At 38.5% G+C, this 27,232-nt stretch overlaps 1 protein-coding gene and 1 pseudogene across 1 annotated transcript; one reads left to right on the forward strand and one right to left on the reverse strand.

Moving 5' to 3' along the window:
• Positions 1 to 2,889: 2,889 nt before the first annotated feature.
• On the forward strand, positions 2,890 to 27,232 carry C1H3orf33 (chromosome 1 C3orf33 homolog). Its single transcript, XM_069561999.1, has 5 exons — positions 2,890 to 3,074; positions 4,936 to 4,995; positions 8,223 to 8,370; positions 23,502 to 23,662; positions 26,166 to 27,232. Exons 1-5 carry the CDS (start codon positions 2,961 to 2,963, stop codon positions 26,565 to 26,567), a joined length of 885 nt encoding a protein of 294 aa, XP_069418100.1. The 5' UTR covers positions 2,890 to 2,960; the 3' UTR covers positions 26,568 to 27,232.
• Positions 21,005 to 21,647, reverse strand: LOC138430071 (ubiquitin-conjugating enzyme E2 variant 1 pseudogene; annotated as a pseudogene).

The raw sequence follows: 27,232 nt of genomic DNA on the forward strand, positions 1-27,232 counted from the left end.
CCACTCTCATGACCTTATCTAAACCTAATTACCTCCCAAAGATCTCATCTCCTAATACCATTATATTGAGGGTTAGAATTTCAACAAAGAATTTTGGGGAGACGCAAACAGTCCATAACAATGAGTGAATTTAAAATCAGAAACCAAGGCTAGAAAATGGGATATTTTTGTGAGTTCAGTTGAGTTCAGTTGCTCAGTCTTGTCCGACTCTGCGACCCCATGGACTGCAGCACACCAGGCCTCCCTGTCCATCACCAACTCCCGGAGTTCACTCAGGCTCACGTCCATCAAGTCAGTGATGCCACCAGCCATCTCATCCTCTGTCATCCCCTTCTCCTCCTGCCCCCAATCCCTCCCAGCATCACAGTCTTTTCCAATGAGTCAGCTCTTTGAATGAGGTGGCCAAAGTACTGGAGTTTCAGCTTTAGCATCATTCCTTCCAAAGAAATCCCAGGGCTGATCTCATTCAGAATGGACTGGTTGGATCTTGCAGTCCAAGGGACTCTCATCAGGAGTCTTCTCCAACACCACAGTTTAAAAGCATCAATTCTTCGGCGCTCAGCCTTCTTCACAGTCCAACTCTCACATCCATACCTGACCACTGGAAAAACCATAGCCTTGACTAGACAGACCTTTGTTGGCAAAGGAATGTCTCTGCTTTTGAATATACTATCTAGGTTGGTCATAACTTTCCTTCCAAGGAGTAAGTGTCTTTTAATTTCATGGCTGCAGTCACCATCTGCAGTAAATTTGGAGCCCAAAAAAATAAAGTCTGACACTGTTTCCACTGTTTCCCCATCTATTGATCTTCATGAGTTTTGCGAGCGATCCCACTCAATTTGTTTTCCTTTTACTTTGGATTCTAGGAACATTCACTTTAATATCTAGTTATTTTTTTAAAAACATGTAATTGCACCTCGTTACTATCCAACTTCCCCCAAACTTCTATTGTAGACACAGTCTTTGTGTCGATGATATTGTGGGAAATTAAGGGATGGGCAGAGAATCTAAGTATGCTTTTCTGTTCCTACTGCTACTGGCATAAGCAACAAATCCAGTGAGTTCTCAGAGGTCATCAGCAGCAAAATAAGCAAGGTTCCTTTTTGGAGCTACTCCAGAAGAATATTAAATTTCGGTTAATCTGCAGAAATCCTAGGGCATGCACTATGCTTCTCACACCAATGGTTAGTGGGATGATGCTAAAATATTACTGAAAATACATTTTCAGAAATCTAGAGAAGTTAGAGACACCCAGGTGACTGATATCTGGGGTACAGAAAAAAGACTTTGGGGTGGAAACTAGGGAGAATGGACTAGTTATGTTCAACTAGGACAGCTAGAGTGGGAGCAGAAAGGAGGTAAGAGATATAGGACATTTAGAAAAGCAAAGGAAGCAGAATTAGGCACATAAGTGACCATTGTCTTTCTTTTTTTTCATTTATCAAATAAAGCTATTCAAAATCTAATATGCAGAGCTTCTGTTTTTACATGACAGAGTGTTTAAAGATTTGGGTGTAGTGTATCTTTTTTTTTTTCCCCCTATTATCATTTGTTTTTTTCCTTCACTGGAAATGTATAGGGATTTAGGTGATTTAGCTGATTGTCTTTGTGGGAGAGTCAGTATTGTGGTTAAGTGCACAGACTGAGCTAGCTGGCTGAGCTGAATCCCAGCACTACAGCTCAGCTCACCACTTCTTGGCTTGGTGACCTTGGCTGCTGGCTTAACACTTTCTAAGTACTTCCTCTTTAAAACTGGGGTTAATAATAGTGCCTGTCTTAAAAAGTTGCTATGAGGATCAAAAGAGTTAATATATGAAATAAAGTATTTAGGACAGGGCCTGGCACATAGTAAGCAAGATCTAAGTGTTAGCCATTGTATTTACTATTGGCTACAGTATTCAGACAATATATTCCTTGCAGGCAATTCTTATAATATGTGTTATTAGGGAATACTCTAGTTAATGATATATATGCATAAGTTAAAAAAAAAAAAACCTGTCCAATATGGTAGCCACTAGCTAGTTGTGACCATTTAAACAAATTAAAATTAATAAAATTAAAAATTCAGTTCCCCGGTTACACTAGCTACATCTCAAGCACACAATAGCCACATGTGGCTATTTATGAAACTGGGTAGTGCGATACAGAACATTTCTGTCATTGCAAAATGTGCTGTTAGAGCTGGTAGATAGTGAAACCTCCCTCCCATTCCCACAATCCCTCCACCCAGAGGCCATCCCTGTTACAGATTTCTTGCACAACTTTTCATGGCTCAGACACAACTTTTTTACACAAATATAATTTGCACTGTCCTGTGACTTTTTAGTATTTGTAAAATACATTAACTGTACCGATTTTTTACGGATATATAATTGACACGGCATTTCTTAGTTGTAAGTGTACACTGTAATGCTTTAATATATTCATACTATATTGCAAAACGATTACCACAGTAAGTTTAGTAGGTCAGCTCCCTACATTTAATCATAGATTTAGAGCATCTGATATTTCGCTTAGGAAGCAACTGTGACAACTTGAAAACATAATTCAAATATAAGGAATACACATTTTAATATGTTCGGGAGCAGGTGTAAGAATGGTCTACTTCGATTTTCTTTCTTGCTACCTACACTGCTCTGAGTTAAGGGAGTTGAACTGATCATCTTCCATCAGCATGCCCTGTAATCCTGCAGCTCGCATCCCCTAACGACAGAGATCTCTTGCGCTGTGGGAAAACCTCGTGTAAATACTGGAGGATCTCTGTAAAGACTTCTCCTAACGGGTCGGGAGGACCGCCCCCGGCCACTTCTTGGTTGCTGAGAACCCGATCCGAAGGTCCGCTCGCGCGGCGCCCCCTCTAGCCGCAGGAGCTTGGATCCTGCCGTCCGTCCGCCCGCGGAAAGCGGCGCCCCCTGTCGTCCGGTCAAGGAGGCGGCGCCCGCTCTCGGGAGGCCCGGAACATGGCGGGGCAGCCCGCGGCCGCGGCCACACCGCCGCCCAACCGGGACGGAGCAGCGCCCAACGTGGTGGCGCGGATCTCGCAGTGGGCCGACGACCACCTGCGCCTCGTCCGGGTACTGCGGGCCGGGCGGTGGTGGGCACGGGCCGCGCAGCGCCAGGCTGAAGGAGACGCGTCCTGAGGGAGGCCCGGGCAGCGGCGGAGGGCCGCCGGGTCGGGGCAGTGTGTGCGGGGCGGCGGGGGCGCGCGGCCTGGCGGCGCTGCCTCGGCCCCATCACTGCCTTGACTGTGCTGAGCCCCGGCATGCCTCCGAGGGGAAGCTGCCGCCCAGCGCGGGGCGCCCGCGGGGCCATCGGAGCAGTTGGGGCGGGGCGGGCAGTTTGAAAAAGGAGGGGCATCGCAGGCGACCAGGGGAGAGAAGATTGTGACTAAGCCCTGGTGGTGATTTCCTTCTTTGTAGCAAAGAATCAAAGGGGCTGCCTGCTTCGTGGATGGTGTGGAAATTGCTGAAATGGAGGAGTTAGGATAAATGATTTGTTGGGGAAATCTACAGAGCTTTTTGCAAGGTGAAATTGAAGATGCCTATTAGACTTCTAATGGAGATGTGTGAACTTGAAGGTGGTCATTAGACTTCCCAACGTAGCTTAGGTGTTCTAGGCAACTGGATACAGGAGACGTGTCTTAAAGGGAGATCAGAACGGGAATCTGGGAGTGGGCTGCATAATACCTTAAGTATTTAAAGTGTAAATAAACCTTATAGTATTTAAGTATTATTATAGAAAACTTCTAGTATTCAAAGCTTGGATGACGTTTTCGAGCGAGTCAGAAAAGCTCCTGAAAAAGCTCTAGGACTGAGACCTGAGGGCCTCTCTAACACTTAGAATTTGGAGAGTGAAAAGGTGATCAGCAAAGACTCGGAGGGAACAGAGGGGAAGAGCAATATCAGGAAAACCAAGTGTGCTAGAAGCCAAGTGAAGAGAATGTTTTCAGATAGAAGAATTCTGCTGGGAAGTTGAGTAGGCTCATTAGGTTTGCAAATACTTTGCAGCCAAAGTGCCAGGACCATGTCTATTTTCACTCACCAGCACTGCAGCTCAATGCTGAGACTGCAGCTCACTCACCTGCAGCTCAGTCCTGAGAACAGTGCCTGCCACTTAGTGCTACATAAATATGTTTAACATTAATGAATTGTATACATATATGTGTATGTATGTGTACACAGAAACACGGATGTTAATTGACAAGGCCTTGGTTCTTCCAATTAAGCAGGAAGAGATGCATTGGTTAATTTCAAATAAAAAAATAACCTCATCAGGATTGGGAGAGGAAACAGTATTTAAATTAGTGCATGGATGTTTTATTCCAAATAATCCAATAACAGAATATACTCTTGTATATATTTTCATCTCTTACATCCTTAGTTGTATTTATTGAAGGAAAACACGTTAAATTACCACTGTTGGTGAGGGAGTTGCAGGATCCTTATTAATTAAACTCCTTCAGATCAATTTCAGTTTAAATGAAACACTTTAAAAACATTGCTATGATTTCCCTGAGTGTTTGCCGCATCTGTTTCCCAAGTGCTGTGTTTTATGGTATCGGTAATAAAGTTTTCTACTAAATACTTTAATTCCACCTGCAGACTTAGGGTTATGTCGTTCCTATGGGCCTTGCACAAAAAGCGTTAATATTAGACTGATTCATTCAAGGGACTCATGGTTAAAGCAATACAATCAATAGAAAACCGTACAGTATTATATATATAATTACTGTGTGTACCGGATTGTCTGGGAGAAAAAGGAGAAGATTAATGAGCTGGTGGGCAGTTGGTTTTTTTGGAAGAAGTGGGCCTTTAGTTGAAGGATATGCCTTATTTGAGAACTTAGGTATAAGGGATGACTTTTTCCTGCCTTCTATTGAGTGCTTTCAGTATTGTGAATAATAATTAGAATTAATCATAAAATCTCTTTCTAAAGAACATCAGCACTGTAATGGCCGTAGCCGGAGTAATGTTACTTCTAAGAAGTGTTCGACTGGTAAGTTAAAAAATTAAGACATTATGATAAGCACTAGACGGTTAATTTCTCTCACTTCAGATTATTTTTATCTCAACATGGGTGTCATTTTGTTGTTCATATTAGAAGCTTTTAAATAACATTTTAGAACAGTGAACGTACTTTAAGATGTTGGTTTAAAAGTAGCACATCCACAGGGTTTTATGGAAAGAATTGCACAACCTGTCTTTCCTTAATGACTTTTCTTCATGCTTGAAATAAATAATCATTAAATTTGCATTTCAGATGTTGAAGAATATCTCAAAAATGTTTTCGTAGTGGTTTTAGGTTTAAATTGAAATTGAATTATGTCCCTTTGAACTAAATAATTTATGCTTATTTAGTTTTGCGCTTTCAAAAGTATTTTAATAACAGACATTTTGGAAATTTATTTGATAATTCAGGATTTACAAGTACTTTTTAATACCTGATTGTTGTCATAGGATGTCATTTCAGTGTCATCTTATGAACTGGAATAGATATATTGCTTCTGTATATATTCATTGCCTATACTTATCTCTGTATTGTTTTGTATTATCATCGACTACACTTTGTTACCACACTACATTTTTTTTTCACACTACATTTTTTACAACTGTTGCCTTTACACCCAGACTCCAATTTTAGAACTTTTGTCTTTTTTTCCTTCTTCTTCTTCTTTTTTTTTAATACCTTGAACTCACTTTTTTAAAGCTGAAATGTAATTGTCCTACAGTGCTGCCTAGGCTTTATGTGTCCAGTATAATGATTTGACTTACATACCTCAGGAAATGATTACCACAGTAAGTTCAATGAACATCCATCATCTCATATAGATACAAAACTAGATTAATAGAAAACAATTTTTTTCCTTGTGATGAGAACTCTTAGGATTTACTTTCATGTATAACAACTTTTATGTATAACATAATTGTTAGTTATATTACTCATGTTGTACATTGCTGCTGCTGCTGCTAAGTCGCTTCAGTCGTGTCCGACTCTGTGCGACCCCATAGACGGCAGCCCACCAGGCTCCCCCATCCCTGGGATTCTCTAGGTAAGAATACTGGAGTGGGTTGCCATTTCCTTCTCCAATAATTGTTAATTATATTACTCATGTTGTACATTACACCCCTAGTATTTATTTATCTTATGACTGGAAGTTTGTACCTTCCAAGTTCTCCCTCCTTCCATCTCCTACCTCTCATAACTGCACATCTGATCTGTTTTTTTATGAGTTTGTTTTTGAAGTAAAATTGACCTATAACACTGTGTTACTTCTTGTTACACAACATAGTGATTTGATGTTTGTATACATTTCAAAATGATCACAAGTCTGTCACTCTACAGAGATTCTGCATAATTACTGACTGTATTCCCCATGCTGCACGCTTCCTACCTGTGACTCACTTATTTTATAACTAGTCCCATAGACTTTGTCATGTACTTGCTAAGAGCAGGAATATGTTCCTCCATATTCACATTAATATTTTTACATCTAATAAATTTAACATTTTTGTAGTAATTTCTGAAACCCAGTTAACATTCATATTTATCTCCTGAACATTTAGTTGTCATGTCTCGTTGGTCTTCTTCAATCTAGACTTTTACGCCCACTTTAATTTTCGTCTCTCATGACACTGTGATTTTGAAGAGGCCGCATTAGTCTTAGAGAATCTCCCACAGCCTGGATTTGTGTTTCCTCGTAGATTTAGTGTGAACAAGAAGGTGATGGAGTATGCTGCTTCCTGTTATACTACATCAGGAGACTGACAGTGTCTGTCTGTCCTAGAACATTATCACATATAACATAATTAATAACCTCTTAGCATCATCTAATATCCAGACAATATTAAGAATTCTTTGATTGTCTCAATGGTGTCCTTTTTTTTAAAAAAATAGGTGATCTGTTTATAGCAGGATTCGAGTGGTCCATATATTGTATTTGTTTGTATACCTGTCTCATTTATTTTATAACAGTCTATACCCCCATTCCCTTTTTTCCCCCATAAGCCATTTATTTTTTAGAATAACCAAGTCATTTACCCTTTATTAATGTTCCACATTCTGTATTTGTCTGCTATAATGTTTTTCTTATTTGGAAAAAAATTTTTTTAATGTTTAGACCAAATTTACTGTCTTAGGAAGTTGGTTACTAATTTATCCTTTTGCCTGTTATGAGGCTCTCACCCAGCCATGCTTATGAATTAAGCTTGTTTCTATAGTACTGTTAATATGAAAGACACAGGTATAAAATGTTGAGTAACTCCAAGGTGTTAGTTATTTAAATAAATTCCTAATGTTGGCCTTTTTGGAGGGGTGTTTTTCTCCTATGAGATTGAAAAATAAGGGAAAAAAACTTGTTGATTATTAGTCTAACTTAAATTGCCTCAATTTTGGCTAGGTTCTCTCAGCAGTTGCTGCTGTTGCTCTTTAGTTGCTAAATTGTGTCCAACTGTTTGTGACCCCATGGACTGTAGCCTGCAAGGCTCCTGTATCTGTGGCATTTCCCAGGCAAGAATACTGGAGTGGGTTGCCATTTCCTTCTCCATCTCCCAGAGTAACAGTATGAATAAATAGTACATTTATAGAATGAGATAGTAATTTAACCAGTAAGATAGTAAATTTAACCAAATTTTGTAGTGCCAGACACAGCTCTATACTCACTGCTTCTTGATAAATTGTGTCACATTTTAAGGATGTAAGCTTTTTTAAAAGTGAGGAATTTGTTTAACGTTCTCTATATAGTAGTCACAATGGCACCCCACTCCAGTACTCTTGAAAATCCCATGGATGGAGGAGCCTGGTAGGCTGCAGTCCATGGGGTCACTGAGGGTCGGACACGACTGAGCGACTTCACTTTCACTTTTCCCTTTCATGCATTGGAGAAGGAAATGGCAACCCACTCCAGTGTTCTTGCCTGGAGGATCCCAGGGACGGGGGAGCCTGGTGGGCTGCCATCTATAGGGTTGCACAGAGTCGGACACGACTGAAGTGACTTAGCATATAGTAGTCTCAAACAGTAAAACAATGACTAAAGGTTTCTAAATAATGTGCTTATAAACACTTCTGTTAAGTCTTTTAAAAATATTAATATAAAATTAAGAACCAAATTAAAAATGTTCAGTGGTTATTATGTCTTCTTTGAAATGTTTACAGAATACAACATGCTTAATTTTAAAATAAAAATAGTAATAAAATGTTATACTTTTCTTCTTGTAAATCAACAGACATCAAAATTCACATGTTCTTCAGATATTCCAGTAGAATTTATAAGAAAGAATGTTAAACTACGAGGACGACTGCACCGAATAACTGAGAATGGTTTAGAGATTGAACATATTCCCATTACTTTACCTGTTATATCTTCATGGAGAAGTAAGTAAGGCACAAAAATAATAGCACTAAATAACTAAAGTTCCTTTATTGGAAGTGATTTTTAAAATAGCAAAAAAAAGTCATTTTAATTTTTAATAATTCTCCATTGTCTATGAAAGTCTAAACTCTTGACTTACACAAACAAACAATTATTTATTTATTTTAATGGGAGGCTAATTACTTTAAAATGTTGTAGTGGTTTTTGCCATATATTCACATGAATCAGCCATGGGTGTACATGTGTTCCCCATCCTGAACCTCCCTCCTCATCCCATCCCTCAGGGTCATCCCAGTGCACCAGCCCTGAGCACCCTGTCTCATGCATTGGACTTGGACTGGCGATCTGTTTCACATATGATAATATATTTGTTTCAATGCTATTCTCTCAAATCATCATACCCTTGCTTATTCCCACAGATTCTAAAAGTCTGTTCTGTACATCTGTGTCTCTTTTACTATTTCACATATAGTGTCATTGTTACCATCTTTCTAAATTCAATACAGTATTCAATACAGTATTGAACTGGTATATTGGTGTTTTTCTTTCTGACTTACTTCGCTCTGTATCATAGGCTCCAGTTTCATCCACCTCATCAGAACTGATTCAAATACATTCTTTTTAATAGCTGGGTAATATTCCATGAAATTAAAAGACGCTTGCTCCTTGGAAGGAAAGTTATGACCAACCTAGACAGCATATTAAAGAGCAGAAACATTACTTTGCCAACAAAGGTCCATCTAGTCAAGGCTATGGTTTTTCCAGTAGTCATTATGGACATGAGAGTTGGACTATAAAGAAAGCTGAGCGCCAAAGAATTGACGCTTTTTAACTGTGGTGTTGGAGAAGACTCTTGAGAGTCCCTTGGACTGCAAGGAGATCCAACCAGTCCATCCAACACCCAATCAGTCCTGGGTGTTCATTGGAGGGACTGATGTTGAAGCTGAAACTCCAATACTTTGGCCACCTGATATGGAGAGCTGACTTATTTGAAAAGACCCTGATGCTGGGAAAGATTGAGGGCAGGAGGAGAAGGGATCAACAGAGGATGAGATGGTTGGATGGCATCACTGACACAATGAACTTGGGTTTGGGTGGATTCCGGGAGTTGGTGATGGATAGGGAGGCCTGGCGTGCTACAGTTCATGGGGTCGCAAAGAGTCGGACAAAACTGAGCAACTGGACTGAACTGAATATTCCATTGTGTATATTTACCACAGCTTTCTTATCCATTCATCTGCTGATGGACATCTAGGTTGCTTCCATGTCCTGGCTATTGTAAACAGTGCTGCAATGAACATTGGGGTACACGTGTTTCTTTCAGTTCTGGTTTCCTTGGTGTGTATGCCCAGCAGTGGGATTGCTGGGTCGTATGACAGTTCTATTTCCAGTGTTTTAAGGAATCTCCACACTGTTCTCCATAGTGGCTGTACTAATTTTCATTCCTACCAACAGTATAAGAGGGTTCCTTTTTCTCCACACCCTCTCCAGCATTTATTGTTTGTAGACTTTTTGATAGCAGCCATCCTGACCAGTGTGAGATGGCGCCTCATTGTGGTTTTGATTTGCATTTCTCTGATAATGAGTGATGTTGAGCATTTTTTCATGTGTTTGTTAGCCATCTGTATGTCTTTGGAGAAATGTCTGTTTAGTTCTTTGGCCCATTTTTTGATAAAGTCAGTTATTTTTCTGGAATTGAACTGCAGGAGTTGCTTGTATATTTTTGAGGTTAATTCTTTGTCAGTTGCTTCATTTGTTATTATTTTCTCCCATTCTGAAGTCTGTCTTTAAGCCTTGCATATGGTTTCCTTCATTGTGCAAAAGCTTTTAAGTTTAATTAAGTCCCATTTGTTTGTTTTTGCTTTTATTTCCATTACTCTGGGAGGTGGGAGGATCCTGCTGTGATTTATGTTGGAGAGTGTTTTGCCTATGTTTTCCTCTAGGAGTTTTATAGTTTCTGGTCTTACATTTAGATCTTTAATCCATTTTGAGTTTATTTTTGTGTATGGTGTTAGAAAGTGTTCTAGTTTCATTCTTTTACCAGTGGCTGACCAGTTTTCCCAGCACAACTTGTTAAAGAGATTGTCTTTTCTCCATTGTATATTCTTGCCTTTTTTGTCAAAGATAAGGTGTCCATCAGTTCAGTTCAGTCGCTCAGTCGTGTCCGACTCTTTGTGACCCCATGAATCGCAGCACCCCAGGCCTCCCTGTCCATCACCAACTCCCAGAGTTCACTCAGACTCGCATCCGTCGAGTCAGTGATGCCATCCAGCCATCTCATCCTCTGTCATCCCCTTCTCCTCCTGCCCCCAATCCCTCCCAGCATCAGAGCCTTTTCCAATGAGTCAACTCTTTGCATGAGGTGCCCAAAGTACTGGAGTTTCAGCTTTAGCATCATCCCTTCCAAAGAAATCCCAGGGTTGGTCTCCTTCAGAATGGACTGGTTGGATCTCCTTGAAGTCCAAGGGACCCTCAAGAGTCTTCTCCAACACCACAGTTCAAAAGCATCAATTCTTCAGCTCTCAGCCTTCTTCACAGTCCAAATCTCAATCCATACATGACCACAGGAAAAACCATAGCCTTGACTAGACGGTCCTTAGTCGGCAAAGTAATGTCTCTGCTTCTGAATATACTATCTAGGTTGGTCATAACTTTTCTTCCAAGGAGTAAGTGTCTTTTAGTTTCATGGCTGCAATCACCATCTGCAGTGATTTTGGAGCCTCCAAAAATAAAGTCTGACACTGTTTCCACTGTTTCCCCATCTATTTCCCATGAAGTGATGGGACCAGATGCCATGATCTTCGTTTTCTGAATGTTGAGCTTTAAGCCAACTTTTTCACTCTCCTCTTTCACTTTCATCAAGAGGCTTTTTAGTTCCTCTTCACTTTCTGCCATAAGGGTGGTGTCATCTGCATATCTGAGGTTATTCATATTTCTCCCGGCAATCTTGACTCCAGCTTGTGTTTCTTCCAGTCCAGAGTTTCTCATCATGTACTCTGCATAGAAGTTAAATAAGCACGGTGACAATATACAGCCTTGATGTACTCCTTTCCCTATTTGGAACCAGTCTGTTGTTCCATGTCCAGTTCTAACTGCTGCTTCCTGACCTGCATATAGGTTTCTTAAGAGGCAAGTCAGGTGGTCTGATATTCCAATCTCTCTTAGAATTTTCCACAGTTTATTGTGATCCACACAGTCAAAGGCTTTGGAATAGTCAATAAAGCAGAAATAGATGTTTTTCTGGAACTCTCTTGCTTTTTCCATGATGCAGTGGATGTTGGCAGTTTGATCTCTGGTTCCTCTGCCTTTTCTAAAACCAGCTTGAACATCGGGAAGTTCACGGTTCACATATGGCTGAAGCCTGGCTTGGAGAATTTTGAGCATTACTTTACTAGCATGTGAGATGAGTGCAATTGTGCGGCAGTTTGAGCATTCTTTGGCATTGCATTTCTCCATAGGTGCATGTATTTATCTCTGGGCTTTCTATTTTGTTCCATTGATCCATGTTTCTGTCTTTGTGCCAGTGCCATACTGTCTTGATGACTGTAGCTTTGTAGGATAGCCTGAAGTCAACCAGGTTGATTCCTCCAGTTCCATTCTTCTTTCTCAAGATTGCTTTGGCTATTCGAGGTTTTAGTTCTCTGAAAAACACTTTTGGTAGCTTGATAGGGATTGCACTGAATCTATAGATTGCTTTGGGTAGTATACTAATTTTCAGTATATTGATTCTTGTGATCCATGAACATGGTATATTTCTCCATCTATATGTATCATCTTTGGTTTCTTTCAGCATTGTTTTATATTTTTCTATATATAGGTCTTTTGTGTCTTTAGGTAGATTTATTCCTAAGTATTTTATTCTTTTCATTGCAATGGTGAATGGAATTGTTTCCTTAATTTCTCATTCTGTTTTCTCATTGTTAGTGTATAGGAATGCATTGTTAGTGTATAGGGATTTCTGTGTGTTAATTTTATATCCTGCAACTTTACTATATTCAATGATTAGCTCTAGTAATTTTCTGGTGGAGTCTTTAGGGTTTTCTATGTAGAAGATCATGTCATCTGCAAACAGTGAGTGTTTTACTTCTTATTTTCCAATCTGGATTCCTTTTATTTCTTTTCTTCTCTGATTGCTGTGGCTAAAACTTCCAAAATTATGTTGAATAGTAGTGGGAGAGTGGGCATCCTTGTCTTGTTCCTGACTTTAGGGGAAATGCTTTCAATTTGTTGCCATTGAGGATAGTGTTTGCTGTGGGTTTATTATATATGGCTTTTATTATGTTAAGGTATGTTCCTTCTGTGCCTGCTTTCTGGAGGGTTTTTATCATAAATGGATGTTGAATTTTGTCAAAGGCTTTCTCTATATCTATTGAGATAGTCATATGGTTTTTATCTTTCAATTTGTTAATGTGGTGTATCACATTGATTTGCTAATATTGAAGAATCCTTGCATCCCTGGGATAAAGCCCACTTGGTTATGATGTATGGACTTTTTAATATGTTGTTGGATTGTTTTTGCTAGAATTTTCCTAAGGATTTTTGCATCTATGTTCATCAGTGATATTGGCCTGTAGTTTTCTTTTTTTTGTGGCTTCTTTGTCTGGTTTTGGTATTAGGGTGATGGTGGCCTTATATAATGAGTTTGGAAGTTTACCTTCCTCTGCAATTTTCTGCAAGAGTTTGAGTAGGATAGGTATTAGCTCTTCTCTAAATTTTCGGTAGAATTCAGCTGTGAAGCCATCTGGTCCTGGGCTTTTGTTTGTTGGAAGATTTCTGATTACAGTTTCGATTTCTGTGCCTGTGTTGGGTCTGTTAAGATTTTCTATTTCTTCCTGGTTCAGTTTTGGAAAGTTATACTTTTCTAAGAATTTGTCCTTTTCTTCCAAGTTGTCCATTTTATTGGCATATAGTTGCTGATAGTAGTCTCTTATAATCCTTTGTATTTCTGTGTTGTCTGTTGTGATTTCTCCATTTTCATTTCTAAGTTTGTTGATTTGATTATTCTCTCTTTATTTATTTATTTATTTTTAATTTAAATTTATTTAGTCTGTCTAATGGTTTGTCTATTTTATTCATCTTCGCAAAGAACCAGCTTTTAGCTTTGTTGATTTTGGCTATGGTCTCCTTTGTTTATTTTGCATTTATTTCTCCCCTAATTTTTATGATTTCTTTCCTTCCCCTAACCCTGGAGTGCTTCATTTCTTCTTTTTCTAGTTGCTTTAGGTGTAGAGTTAGGTTATTTATTTGATTTTTCTCCTATTTCTTGAGGTAGGCTTGTATTGCTATGAACCTTCACCTTAGCACTGCTTTTACTGAATCCCATAGGTTTTGGGTTGTTGTGTTTTCATTTTTGTTCATTTCTCTGCATATTTTGATTTGTTTTTTGATTTCTTCTATGATTTGTTGGTTATTCAGAAATGTGTTGTTTAGCCTCCATATGTTTGTATTTTTAATAGTTTTTTTCCTGTTCAGTTCAGTTCAGTCACTCAGTCATGTCTGACTCTTTGCAACCCCATGAATCGCAGCACGCCAGGCCTCCCTGTCCATCACCAACTCCCGGATTTCACCCAAACTCACGTCCATTGGGTTGGTGATGCCATCCAGCCATCTCATCCTCTGTCATCCCCTTCTCCTCCTGCCCACAATCCCTCCCAGCATCAGAGCCTTTTCCAATGAGTCAACTCTTCGCATGAGGTGGCCAAAGTACTGGAGTTTCAGCTTTAGCATCAGTCTTTCCAAAGAACACCCAGGACTGATCTCCTTTAGAATGGACTGGCTGGATTTCCTTGCAGTCCAAAGGACTCTCAAGAGTCTTCTCCAACACCACAGTTCAAAAGCATCAATTCTTCGGCTCTCAGCTTTCTTCACAGTCCAACTCTCACATCCATACATGACCACTGGAAAAGCCATAGCCTTGACTAAATGGACCTTTGCGTGATCAGAAAAGATGCTTGAGATGATTTCAACTTTTTTGAATTTACCAAGGCTAGATATATGGCCTTGGACATGATCTATCCTGGAGAATGTTCCGTGTGCACTTGAGAAAAAGGTAAAATTCATTGTTTTAGGGTGAATTGTCCTATAGATATCAATTAGGTCTAACTGGTCCATTATATCATTTAAAGTTTGTGTTTCCTTGCTAATTTTCTGTTTAGTTGATCTATCCTTAGGTGTGAGTGGGGTATTAAAGTTTCCCATTAGTATTGTGTTACTGTTAATTTCACCTTTCATACTTGTTAGCATTTGCCTTATATTCTGTGGTGCTCCTATTTTGGGTGCATATATTTTTATAATTGTTATATCTTCTTCTTGGATTGACCCTTTGATTATTATGTAGTGTCCTTCTTTGTCTCTTTTCACAGGCTTTATTTCAAAGTCTATTTTATCTGATATGAGTGTTGCTACTCCTGCTTTCTTTTGGTTTCCATTTGTGTGAAATATCTTTTTCCAGCCCTTCACTTTCAGTCTGTATGTGTCCCTTGTTTTGAGGTGGGTCTCTTGTAGACAACATATATACAGGTCTTGTTTTTTTATCCATTCAGCCACTCTTTGTGTTTTGGTTGGGGCACTCAACCCATTACACTTAAGGTAATTATTGATAAGTATGATCCCATTGCCATTTACTTTGTTGTTTGGGGTTTGAGATTATAAACCTTTACTCTGTTTCCTGTCTAGAGAAGATCCTTTAACATTTATTGAAGAGCTGGTTTGGTGGTGCTGAATTCTTTGAGCTTTTGCTTGTCTGTAAAGCTTTTGATTTCTCCTTCATGTTTGAATGAGATCCTTGCTGGGTACAGTAATCTGGGCTGTACGTATGGAGGCTTTTGGATGAGCTGTTGTCGATTAATGTTCCCTGGAGTCAGGAGTTCTCTGGTGTTCTCAAGTTTTGGATTTAAACCTCCTGGCTCTGGCTTTCAGTCTTATTCTTACAATAGCCTCAAGAGTTCTCCATCCATACAGCACTGATGATAAAACATCTAGGTTAATGCTGAAAACATTCTCCACAACAAAAAAAATGGGCAACAAAAACAATGAAAAATTGTCCTAAGGGCTATGAAGAAAAGGATCAGGGTGTCGGATGAGCATTACTGGAGCTTGCATGAAGAGGGAATCCACATATATGGTGGTCAGAGAAGGCCTCATCAGAGGCCTGGAGAATGGGAAGGAGCTGGCTAGGAAGAACATGCATGGGGCTGAGCCCGGCTCTTTTGACAAGGCACGTGAAGGCTCATGTGGCTGGAGCAGAGGGAAGAAGGGGACGAGAGACACCAAAGAGGTTGCAGAATTGGGCAGAGTCCAGAGCTTGCTGTTGCAATTCCCTTTTCTCCCTGCTTCTCAGCAAAGACCACAGCCACACAGACCTTCCTGCCGCTTCCATGCGTTCTCGTGCCCTGGGCATAGATCTTTTCCAAGTGCCTGAGCGTCTGTGGATTCTTTTTGTTTTTCTCTTTTTCTTTACTATGTGGCATGTATCATCTTAGTTCCTCAACCAGGGATTGAACCTATAACCCCTCCGCTGCAAGCATGGAGTCTCAACCACTGGACCACCAGGGAAGTCCCAGTCTGTGGATTCTTTAGGATCTGGCTCAAACGTCAGCTCCTTTGTGAAGCTCTCCTTCACTCCCAAGCAGAGCTGGCCTCTTTCTTTCCTACGCCCCAAGCAATTTATACATGCTGCAATTACAGTACTAAAACACATTTTCCTGTAATTATGTATCTAGGTTTATATCCTTCTATTGAACTATGAGCCCCTAGTGGGCAGGGAACTTTTCTTATCTAATTATTCACAGTCCCTAGAAAAATAATTTTTAGCCAACAGAGACTTGGCAAAATTGTCAAATGATTTAATTGAGTCATATTTAAAGATCTCCTTAATATTATTTTAATGTTTCAAAGAAAGTTCTTATTTCTTTACCCTGAGATGAATGAATATCACTCTTCAATTGATGTATGGCTATAAAGGAATAAGATTTATTTTTTCTTCTGTCAAGCACACCTGACATGATTGATTTCATTTCTTAACAAATCAAGCAGAACTTACACAATTTGAATGACTGTTGTTCCCTAAAGAAAGATTACTTGGGATGTTTATTTGTTGGCCATTTCAGCTCTAAGCATGGTTTATACTTCTCAGTTGTTGTAAAATGCAGTAGTAATTTAAATCTCTCCTGTTGGAAATAGTGATGATTTTTTACTGCTTAGACAGCAAGGCCATCACTTGTGATTGTCCAGGTAGTACATTGCACAACTCCAGGATTGGTATTCACTGGGTATCTGTCCTGAAAGATGTGCAATGCCACAGCACTCTAATTGCTATCAGTTCAGTTCAGTCGCTCAGTCGTGTCCGACTGTTTGCGACCCCATGAATCGCAGCACGCCAGGCCTCCCTGTCCATCACCAACTCCCAGAGTTCACTCAGACTCGCATCCGTCGAGTCAGTGATGCCATCCAGCCATCTCATCTTCTGTCGTCCCCTTCTCCTCCTGCCCCCAATCCCTCCCAGCATCAGAGTCTTTTCCAATGAGTCAACTCTTTGCATGAGGTGCCCAAAGTACTGGAGTTTCAGCTTTAGTATCATTCCTTCCAAAGAAATCCCAGGGTTGGTCTCCTTCAGAATGGACTGGTTGGATTTCCTTGCAGTCCAAGGAACTCTCAAGAGTCTTCTCCAACACCACAGTTCAAAAGCATCAATTCTTCCGCGCTCAGCCTTCTCCACAGTCCAAATCTCACATCCATACATGACTACTGGAAAAACCATAGCCTTAACTAGACAGACCTTAGTCGGCAAAGTAATGTCTCTGCTTTTGAATATGCTATCTAGGTTGGTCATAACTTTTCTTCCAAGGAGTAAGCGTCTTTTAATTTCATGGCTGCAGTCACCATCTGCAGTGATTTTGGAGCCTCCAAAAATAAAGTCTGGCACTGTTTCCACTGTTTCCCCATCTATTTCCCATGGAGTGATGGGACCAGATACCGTGATCTTCGTTTTCTGAATGTTGAGCTTTAAGCCTACTTTTACACTCTCCTCTTTTACTTTCATCAAGAGGCTTTTTAGTTCCTCTTCACTTTCTGCCATAAGGGTGGTGTCATCTGCATATCTGAGGTTATTGATATTTCTCCCGGCAATCTTGATTCCAGCTTGTGTTTCTTCCAGTCCAGCGTTTCTCATCATGTACTCTGCATAGAAGTTAAATAAGCAGGGTGACAATATACAGCCTTGACGTACTCCTTTCCCTATTTGGAACCAGTCTATTGTTCCATGTGCAGTTCTAACTGTTGCTTCTTGGCCTGCATACAGATTTCTCAAGAGGCAGGTTAGGTGGTCTGGTATTCCCATCTCTTTCAGAATTTTCCACAGTTTATTGTGATCCACACAGTCAAAGGCTTTAGCATAGAAATAGATTTTTTTTCTGGAACTCTCTTGCTTTTTCCATGATCCAGCGGATGTTGGCAATTTGATCTCTGGTTCCTCTGCCTTTTCTAAACCAGCTTGAACATCAGGAAGTTCACGGTTCACATATTGCTGAAGCCTGGCTTGGAGAATTTTGAGCATTACTTTACTAGCATGTGAGATGAGTGCAATTGTGCGGTAGTTTGAGTATTCTTTGGCATTGCCTTTCTTTGGGATTGGAATGCAAACTGACCTTTTCCAGTGCTGTGGCCACTGCTGAGTTTTCCAAATGTGCTGGCATATTGAGTGCACCACTTATTGATGCACAGCATCATCTTTCAGGATTTGAAATAGCTCTATTGGAATTCCATCACCTCCATTAGCTTTGTTCGTAGTGATGCTTTCTAAGGCCCACTTGACTTCACATTCCAGGATGTCTGGCTCTAGATGAGTGATCAAACCATTGTGATTATCTGGGTCCTGAAGATCCCTTTTGTACAGTTCTTCTGTGTATTCTTGCCATCTCTTCTTAATATCTTCTGCTTCTGTTAGGTCCATACCATTTCTGTCGTTTATCGAGCCCATTTTGACATGAAATGTTCCCTTGGTATCTCTAATTTTTTTGAAGAGATCTCTAGTCTTTCCCATTTTGTTGTTTTCCTCTATTTCTTTGCATTGATCACTGAAGAAGGCTTTCTTATCTCTTCTTGTTATTCTTTGGAACTCTGCATTCAGATGCTTATATCTTTCCTCTTCTCCTTGGCTTTTCGCTTCTCTTCTTTTCACGGCTATTTGTAAGACTTCCCCAGACAGCTATTTTGCTTTTTTGCATTTCTTTTCCATGGGGATGGTCTTGATCCCTGTCTCCTGTACAATGTCACGAACCTCATTCGATAGTTCACCAGGCACTCTATCTATCAGATCTAGTCCCTTAAATCTATTTCTCACTTCCACTGAATAATCATAAGGGATTTGACTTAGGTCATTACCTGAATGGTCTAGCGGTTTTCCCGGCTTTCTTCAATTTTAATCTGAATTTGGTAATAAGGAGTTCATGATCTGAGCCACAGTGAGCTCCTGGTCTTATTTTTGTTATATATACATAATATTATTAATGTATTATTAGTATATACATCAAATAGTAATGTTTATCAACTTGGTCCAATCAAAATTTTAAAGCTAAAAGGAAACTTACTTCCCCTACTTATTTTAATATTTTCTATAGAAGTTAAAGGCCATGTATGCAGCCATCTCCCTAACAGTTGATGGAATTAAAGATAGAAAATAGATTCTTTGCTACCCAGTCCACAACTTTGTGTATAGAGTTTCAAAAATTAAAGAGACAGACACACCGACAGATGCTAACCAGTACAAATGGAATGATAGTGTTAATACTTTTTGTAACTGACATAAATTGTTCATTTAAAAAATATTTATTTATTTGCCTCGTCAAGTCTTAGTTGCAGCATGCAGACTCTAGTTGAGGCATGCAGACTTAGTTTGTCCCATTTAGTCATGTGGGATCTTAGTTCCCTGACCAGGGATCGAACCTGTGTCCCCTGCATTGCAAGGCAGGTTCTTACCAGAGAAGTCCCCAAATTGTTCATGTTAAAGAGATCAATTTGCATTTACATTGGTTAAACCTGTTTGCCTATAAAACAGTTACAGAATCTAGAAGTTGCTTTCCAAGCACTATTTTGAATGACATAATAAGATGTTAGAGCATAATCTTGTTCATTTAAGAATAGCTATTAATTGAAAGCTCCTTATGTTCCTTTCACTGTTTTTACTACCTGGTCTATAGGATAGAGATGGACTTTAGATTTTGTTGTAAGGAGGGCTGAGATTCAGGCCCCCCAAATTGAGGCCATTCTAACCAAATGGTTCGGCTCAGATAAATACATCAGAGTAGAGTCTGTGTGGTGTAGTTGAACGTGTTTGGTGTAGAGAGCTTGTGTTCTGTTTCCAGTTCAGCCAATGGTTTCCACCACTATCAAACAAGAGAATCATAACACTTCCAAGACTCCTTCCTCATGACTATTCTGTGATATCCTTGCCTTCCATGGTCTTATCTTTGGTGTATATGATGAGGCAAACACACACAGAGCTGAAAATTTTTGTGAAGTGAAACTCTTAGAACACTTCATTTCTTCAGTAGATGGTTACTGAACACTTGCTCCTCTGCTGCAGTTTCAGTATGCAGTTGCAAACAATGGATGTGAGCCTGCGGTAGTCAGAAAACCTGCAGTCTAGTGATGTTATTTCAAAGCTTCTCCTATTCCTAATGGCAAAAAATAATCTTTTTGATATATGTGATATACCTATCTCATGCAATTGTCCACTGGTCATGAATCCAATTATAATATTTATTTATTCAGTCATTTATCATTTCTGTTGTGAGGTTGTGGAATCTGAATTCCCAGACCAGAGTCTGAACCCAGGCTTCCATAATGAAAGTGCAGAATCCTAGCCACTAAACCACCAGGGAACTTCCTGATTTTTAATATTCTATAAATCTAGGGGATGAATCAGTTGTTTTGGGATCAAGTACTATCTTTCTAAAAACCTTAGGAATATTAAGTTGTGAAGTTTCCTACCCATCTGATAGAACATAAATGTAACAAAGCCCTTAGTGGTGGTGTACATCAGTATTCACCTTATGTCTGCAGTTTTCTCCAGGTGCCCATGGTCTTTCCCTTACTTGACATGCTCACTTCCTATTCCTCCCTGTGCCTCTCTCTGTTCATTCTGCAAAACCCAAGCTGTACACTTTTCATGGAGTGCTGTTGGGCTCCTCCACTGGAGCCCGTTTTGCTGTACCCTTATACTCCTTTGCATTGTGTCATCCTATCCAGTATGAATTAGGCTTTTTAAAAGTATATATGTAAAAGATTTATTTAAGAGCTGGAAAGACAGGGATTCATACAAAGCTAAAATTAGAAATCATAAATATTAAAAGTAGCCTCTCCTTTTTCAAGGAAACATCAACTGTTTGGGCAAAAATATTTGATGGATATGACTTACCCTATTCAGTAGATTAGCTTCTGGAAAATTTATGTTTACATAAATTTGGTATTGACCATATCGTATTTTTTTTTTGTTATAGCACAACTTATATATTTCAAATGGACAAAAAAATTAGTATCATTTATAGTATCTTAAGATAAACTGCCTTTGAATGGGAGCTTTCTTTCCAGTACTTTGAGGTCTACAAGACAAATCTAGAAAATTTACTACTGTGGAAAATGAAGACTGCTTAAATCGAATGGGGACAGGGGAGGGCCTGTGGTTTTTCTTTTTGATTAATTGCTGTAACACAGTCCTTCAGGTGGCTGAGGGAGTTTCATATTTTCTTTAGACATCATTAGGTGTCGAAGCTCTTGCAGGACAACTTTGGTGCTATACCAGTTCTGCCATTTTGCTAGCACTGATATGGCTCTTAGGTCCACCACTCCATTAGAACTATTAACTCCATTCATATTAATTTTTGTTGCAAATCTTACAAAGGGGGGATGCTTCTGGGTATTTAGGTCCACATTCTATTTTAAGGCTGTATATTCAGTTTTCATAAATTGTCTGAGCCCATGGTGGCTGCCATCTTGCATCACTGTCGCTCCGACCATATCATATTTTAAATGCTTAATGGGGACTTTGCTAATTTTAAAGGAATCCCATGACCTTTGTTGAAGTGAAGAATTAGGACATTAATAATCAAGGTTGATAGTGTTGATTAGATTCATGTTTTTGGTCCTAAAGATTTGGTCTTAAAGACTAGAGGATATTTTATTGAAAGACAGTTGGTGTTGATGGTAGCATTAGAGGGCTGAAGAGAGGCCTCAGAATCTTTAGACTTGCTTCACTCATTAGGTACCAGTGATTTGATTTCATCTAATCTTTATTATGTGTGTTCTGCCTAGTCTAATTTGTGAATATGCTATATCACAGAGTTTTCTAAGGGCATAATCCTCCTACTTACACCTTTTGAAACTTCTCTAACTGAAACTCTCGGACAAGTTTCAAGAAACCCAAGCCTTAAAGAAAATGGTTTTCTATCATCAAATAATATCATGAGAAACTTCTAGGATATCTTTCTGAACTCAAGTGTTACTTTTCCCCTAGCAATTAAATGGACAAATTTTATACTTTCAACTATCAATACTTGTATAAGATTTTAATATATGTTAAATGTATAATTTCTTTAAAAAAAAAGCATTAACTTTTTTTTTTTTGCCAGCCATTTTCCCTTTTTGGAAAGTTATAAACTTTTTCTAAAATAAGATCCTATTATTAAAGTTTAATTTGTAAAAATTTTGTCCAGAGTTTGCCCAAACAAACTTTCTTAATGCTAAATTGTTGTTCAGTCATGTCTGACTCTGTGACCCTAATGTACTGTAGTACGCCAGGCTCCTCTCAGTTCAGTTCAGTTCAGTTGTTCAGTCATGTCTGGCTCTTTGCGACCCCTGAAGTCCAGGCTTCAGTCTGTCAGGCTCCTCCGTCCTCCACTATCTCCCAGAATTTGCTCAAATTCATGTTCATTGAGTCAGTGCTTCTATCTAACCGTCTCATCCTCTGCTGTCCCCTTCTCCTGTTGCCCTCAATCTTTCCCAACATCAGGGTCTTTTCCAGAGTCAGCTTTTCTTATCAGGTGGCCAAAATATTGGAGCTTCAGCTTCAGCATCAGTCCTTCCATTGAATATTCAGGGTTGATTTCCTTTAGGATTGACTGGTTTGATCTCCTTGCTATCCAAGAGACTCTTCTCTAGCACCACAATTTGAAAGTATCAGTTCTTCAGCACTCAGCCTTCTTTATGGTCCAACTCTCACATCCATACATGACCACTGGAAAAACCATAGCTTTGACTATATAGACCTTATTACTTGGAATATAAATTGATAAAATCCTATCTGGAAATCAGTTTTATAAACTGTATAAAAATAATGTTGATATTAATATTTATTGAGTTGGGAAAACAGCCTCAGTAAATTAAGTGAAAAAGCAGTTTATACCGTTTTAGGAAGGCTGAGCGCTGAAGAATTGATGTATTTGAACTGTGGTGTTGGAGAAGGCTCTTGAGAGTCCCTTGGACTGCAGGGAGATCCAATCAGTCCATTCTAAAGGAGACAGGTCCTGGGTGTTCTTTGGAAGGAATGATGCTAAAGCTGAAACTCCAGTACTTTGGCCACCACATGCGAAGAGTTGACTCATTGGAAAAGACTGTGATGCTGGGAGGGATTGGGGGCAGAAGGAGAAGGGGATGACAGAGGATGAGATGGCTGGATGGCATCACTGAGTTGATGGACGTGAGTCTGAGTGAACTCCGGGAGGTGGTGATGGACAGGGAGGCCTGGCGTGTTGCAGCCCATGGGGTCACAAAGAGTCGGACACGACTGAGTGACTGAACTGAACTGAGGAGCCTATATTATTGAATGACATGAGTTGTAGCATTATGTATATGTGTACATAGAAATAAATCTGGAAGATTTTTTTTTTTAAGGTAAATTGATTAAACCCCACATCCTGTTCTGGATCTTACTGAAATTGGTTTTTTTAATTATTCCATCTGTTACCTACTTGTATTGTTTGAAAAGACAAGTTGACTATAGCAATAAATAGATCTACATCTAGAGTCTGGGTATTTATAAGTAACATATCCAGTTGTATTTTGGAGCACAAATGACTTTGGAATTTGCTTTTGCAATTGTGGTATTAAAGGTAAACTCTTTTCTACCTAACCTTTTTAGAAGAGCCATGTGGTGTTTTGCTGATTAAGTTGGCTGGAGTAGAACTTACTGAAACTGGGAAGGTGTGGTTACAAAAAGAGCTAAAACCTTCCCAAGTACTATGGTTCCAACTTCTTGGAAAGGAGAATTCAGCACTCTTTTGCTACCTTTTAGTGAATAAGGTAAGTAGTGTGAAGAAATAGCTAGCAATATTTTATTCTTATTATTTATGCATAAATGAAAAGTGAAAGTGTTAGTCATTCAGTCGTGTCTATCTCTTTGTGACCCCATGGACTGTAGCCCAATATATAAACACATCATTAATTAGAACTTTGATTATATAATGAAACTGGTTTTCTTTTGTCTTTTGTAACTACTACTGTTAGTGATTATGTGTAAGAAACCATGTTTCATATATACATTCTTCTATAAAATTTATTATAGAAAATGTTTATATGTTTATTACAGAAAAATAGAAAATGAAGAAAAAGTAAAAAACTTCAAATTATTAATGACTGGCTATTGCTTATTTAAAGAGTATCTTATATATTTATTTATGGACAAGTATATTATATCACACTTGTTATAAACCACTTGTTGAGTGTGGTGTCAACTGGTGATTGCAAAGAGTGAGAATGTTTTCTGAAGGTAAATATTGCTCATTCTGGTCCAATACCTTGTAGAAAAGTATGACTTAACGTGTAAGTATTTGAACTCTAAAAGCATTGAGCATATTTAATATTACTGGACATATTTAAATGGAACCTCTTTAAGTACTATTTACTTTAAAAAAAAATACTATTTATGATCAGTAGTCAGTCATTGCTTCCGAATTTCCTTACTTTTGTGATTGGCCGTAGCCAGCCTGTAACTGGGAATGCCACAGAGCCTCATTGCTGTTGCTCCGTTACTGTCTTGAGTTCTTCGATGTGCCTTCCTCCAAATTTCTTTTGGTGGATGATTACTGAAAAAAGGACATGGAAAAATGAAATGTTAATATGAAAGAATTAAGAATTGTTTTTTTAATTTACGTTATTATGACAGCATTAAGGGTAGTTTTTCTTTTAAAGTTCTTTATTATACTACAAGTGAGAATAATCTGAAGAAAAATAATAATCTCACATTAAAGTGATTAGAATGGTAACCATTTTAATTATTAAAAGCTTTCTGAATTAATAGAACACCTAATGAAATCCATTAATTTTTGCATGTCCAGGTCATATTCAGTTCTTTCAAAATAAGAATTATCCAACCTTGATTGGTTGAAGCATCTGTATTTAACTAAGTTGATAATACAAAATTATATAAAAGATCCCAAAGGCCTTATTCAAATATTAACTTCTCTTTTAAATTGAGGAGTATGTATTATTTATCCTCAAACCCCACTATGGAATCATTTTATTCCCCTATAAAGGTGGGACTCTGAGTAACCAAGTGGAAGAGCTGGTATTGAAGTCCAGCTCCTTGGGGCTCCAGAGCCCGAACTTAACCTTTTCTGTCTTTACCTTATACCAGACTATACTTTATGCATATTTCAGTATTTACTTCTCCTGTTGAACTTTTCTGTAGTGTGAGGTTGAATTTTAATTATTCTCATTTTGGTTCAGCTCATTAAATTTAAAAGATTGAGACAAATATGATATACCCTTTAAAACTGTACTTATTAGCTGTTTATCATCATGTACCAAAAGTTATGCATTTAAAGAAACAAAAGTTTCCTTTATTCTTTTAGATAATCTTAGAAAATGTTTCCTACTTTAAACCTTTAGTTTTCACATTAAAAAATTTTAACTGTGAATTACTTGTCTAATGAAGCTATAAAATTACTAACACCTGTTAAAATTAATCTTGTTAAATTAAAATCCCGGAGGAACTGTGGAAACAGCTAAGCAGGATCTCTTTTACACTGTAAATTAGTAAAGGGAAAAAAAGTTCCCATTTATCTGGTTTCACAGGGCAGTGAGATATAACTAAAATTTCTTGAAGTTTGAAGATTCAAGGGCCAGGGCTATCTTTATGTTCATTATTTTATGGGCCATCTTTTAAAAACATTCTTACATGCCAGGCCTTGCTAAACACTGAAATTCTGAACATAATTTAACAGTTCTGTGATGCTTCAGTCCATTTTGCATTTGTCTACTTTTTAGTTTTGTTAATTTCTTTTGCTGTGGCTTCCTGTCATTTTCCCTAACTGGTGTGTGCTCCATTCTCTATTCAAACATCAACCAAAAAATCAAAAATCTCTTTTCATACTTTATCGCTTCTACACACTTTCGAGTTAGGTGACCAGTGAGCCTGTGGAGAGCTATGTGTTATAAAAGAGTCAGTTGTCTTTGAGCAAAGGTCTCATCTAGTAATGAAATTCTTGGATTTAACATTAGCTGTTTTAAGCTCTTAAGGACCCCTTTGCATATGTATGTATATGTATGTGTGTGTGTGTAAATATATACATATAACATACATAAATATGTATGTTTGATCCCAACCAGGGATCAAACCTATGCCCCCTGCAGTGGAAGCACGGATTCTTAACCCTTGTACCACCATGCAAGTCCCATCATTTATATTTTTGGCTTTTCTCTGGAGGACTCAAATTGCAGATTGACTGATTTTGAAGTAAATAAGGTATTATGGGTATATTAGTAATTTTATTAAATAATTGATTTGTGTTATTTTTTATTCAAGGGTAGATTTTTTAGTGTGAATCTGAATGAAGAAATCCTGAGAAGAGGTCTTGGCAAAACTGTTCTTGTTAAGGGGTTAAGTCATGATTCTAAAATCTATTGGAGAATTCACAGAAATTTACTTAAAGCTGAATTAACAGCCTTAAAAAAAGGAGAAGGAATATGGAAGGAAGACTCTGAAAAAGAGAGTTATTTGGAAAAACTGAAAGGCTCCTGGAGAGAAATATGGAAAAAAGACAGTTATTTGAAAAAAAATGGATCAGATTCCAACTTGAAAAAAGAAAGTTATTATGACAGATTTAAAAGGTCTTATGAAACATGGAAAGAGAACATGAATAACCACTCCTTAGTACTGAAGTTCAGAGAACTTACGAGTCGCATACACTTTCGTAGAAAAGAATGAAATATTCCAAGAGGTCTGGAGGTGACCTACTCCAAAAAGAATAAAACGTGTAATTATAATGGATATTTTTCATTGAGTTGAAATGGGAAATTTCCCCAGAAGATCAAAGTTGCATTCTAATGGTATTTAACTATTTAAGAGATGATTCTTTGTACATGTAATATCAGAGTAATGTAAATAAATTGTGATTAATATAGTATGGTTTTAAGAAGAATGAAATACTCCATAGAAGTTACAGGTTGGGCTTCCCTGCTGGCTCAGTGGTAAAGAATCCACCTATCAACGCAGAAGACAACTAAGCCTGTCCAGCACAACTGCTGAGCCTGTACTCTAAAGCCCAGGAGCTACAACTGCTGAATCCCTGCGCCCGAGAGCCTGTGCTCCACAACAGGAGAAGCTACCACAATGAGAATCCCACAAACTACACATAGAGAAAAGCCTGAGCAGCGATGATGACCCAACGGAGTCCAAAAAAATTTTTTATCAGGTTGAAGAAGGTATACATATAATGATGGTATATGAAGAGAAAGTGGAACTATTGGCCGTTGTATTATTTTAGTCATTTGGGGCAGCCATGTTTAGCTTTTGTTGAAAGACAGGATTTGTTTATTTTGCCAGTTTTATCAACTTTGATTACTTATAATAAAGGAACTCTTTAGGCAGCA

The sequence above is a fragment of the Ovis canadensis genome, chromosome 1 (assembly GCF_042477335.2).
Source record: "Ovis canadensis isolate MfBH-ARS-UI-01 breed Bighorn chromosome 1, ARS-UI_OviCan_v2, whole genome shotgun sequence".
Classification (NCBI taxonomy): Eukaryota; Metazoa; Chordata; class Mammalia; order Artiodactyla; family Bovidae; genus Ovis; species Ovis canadensis.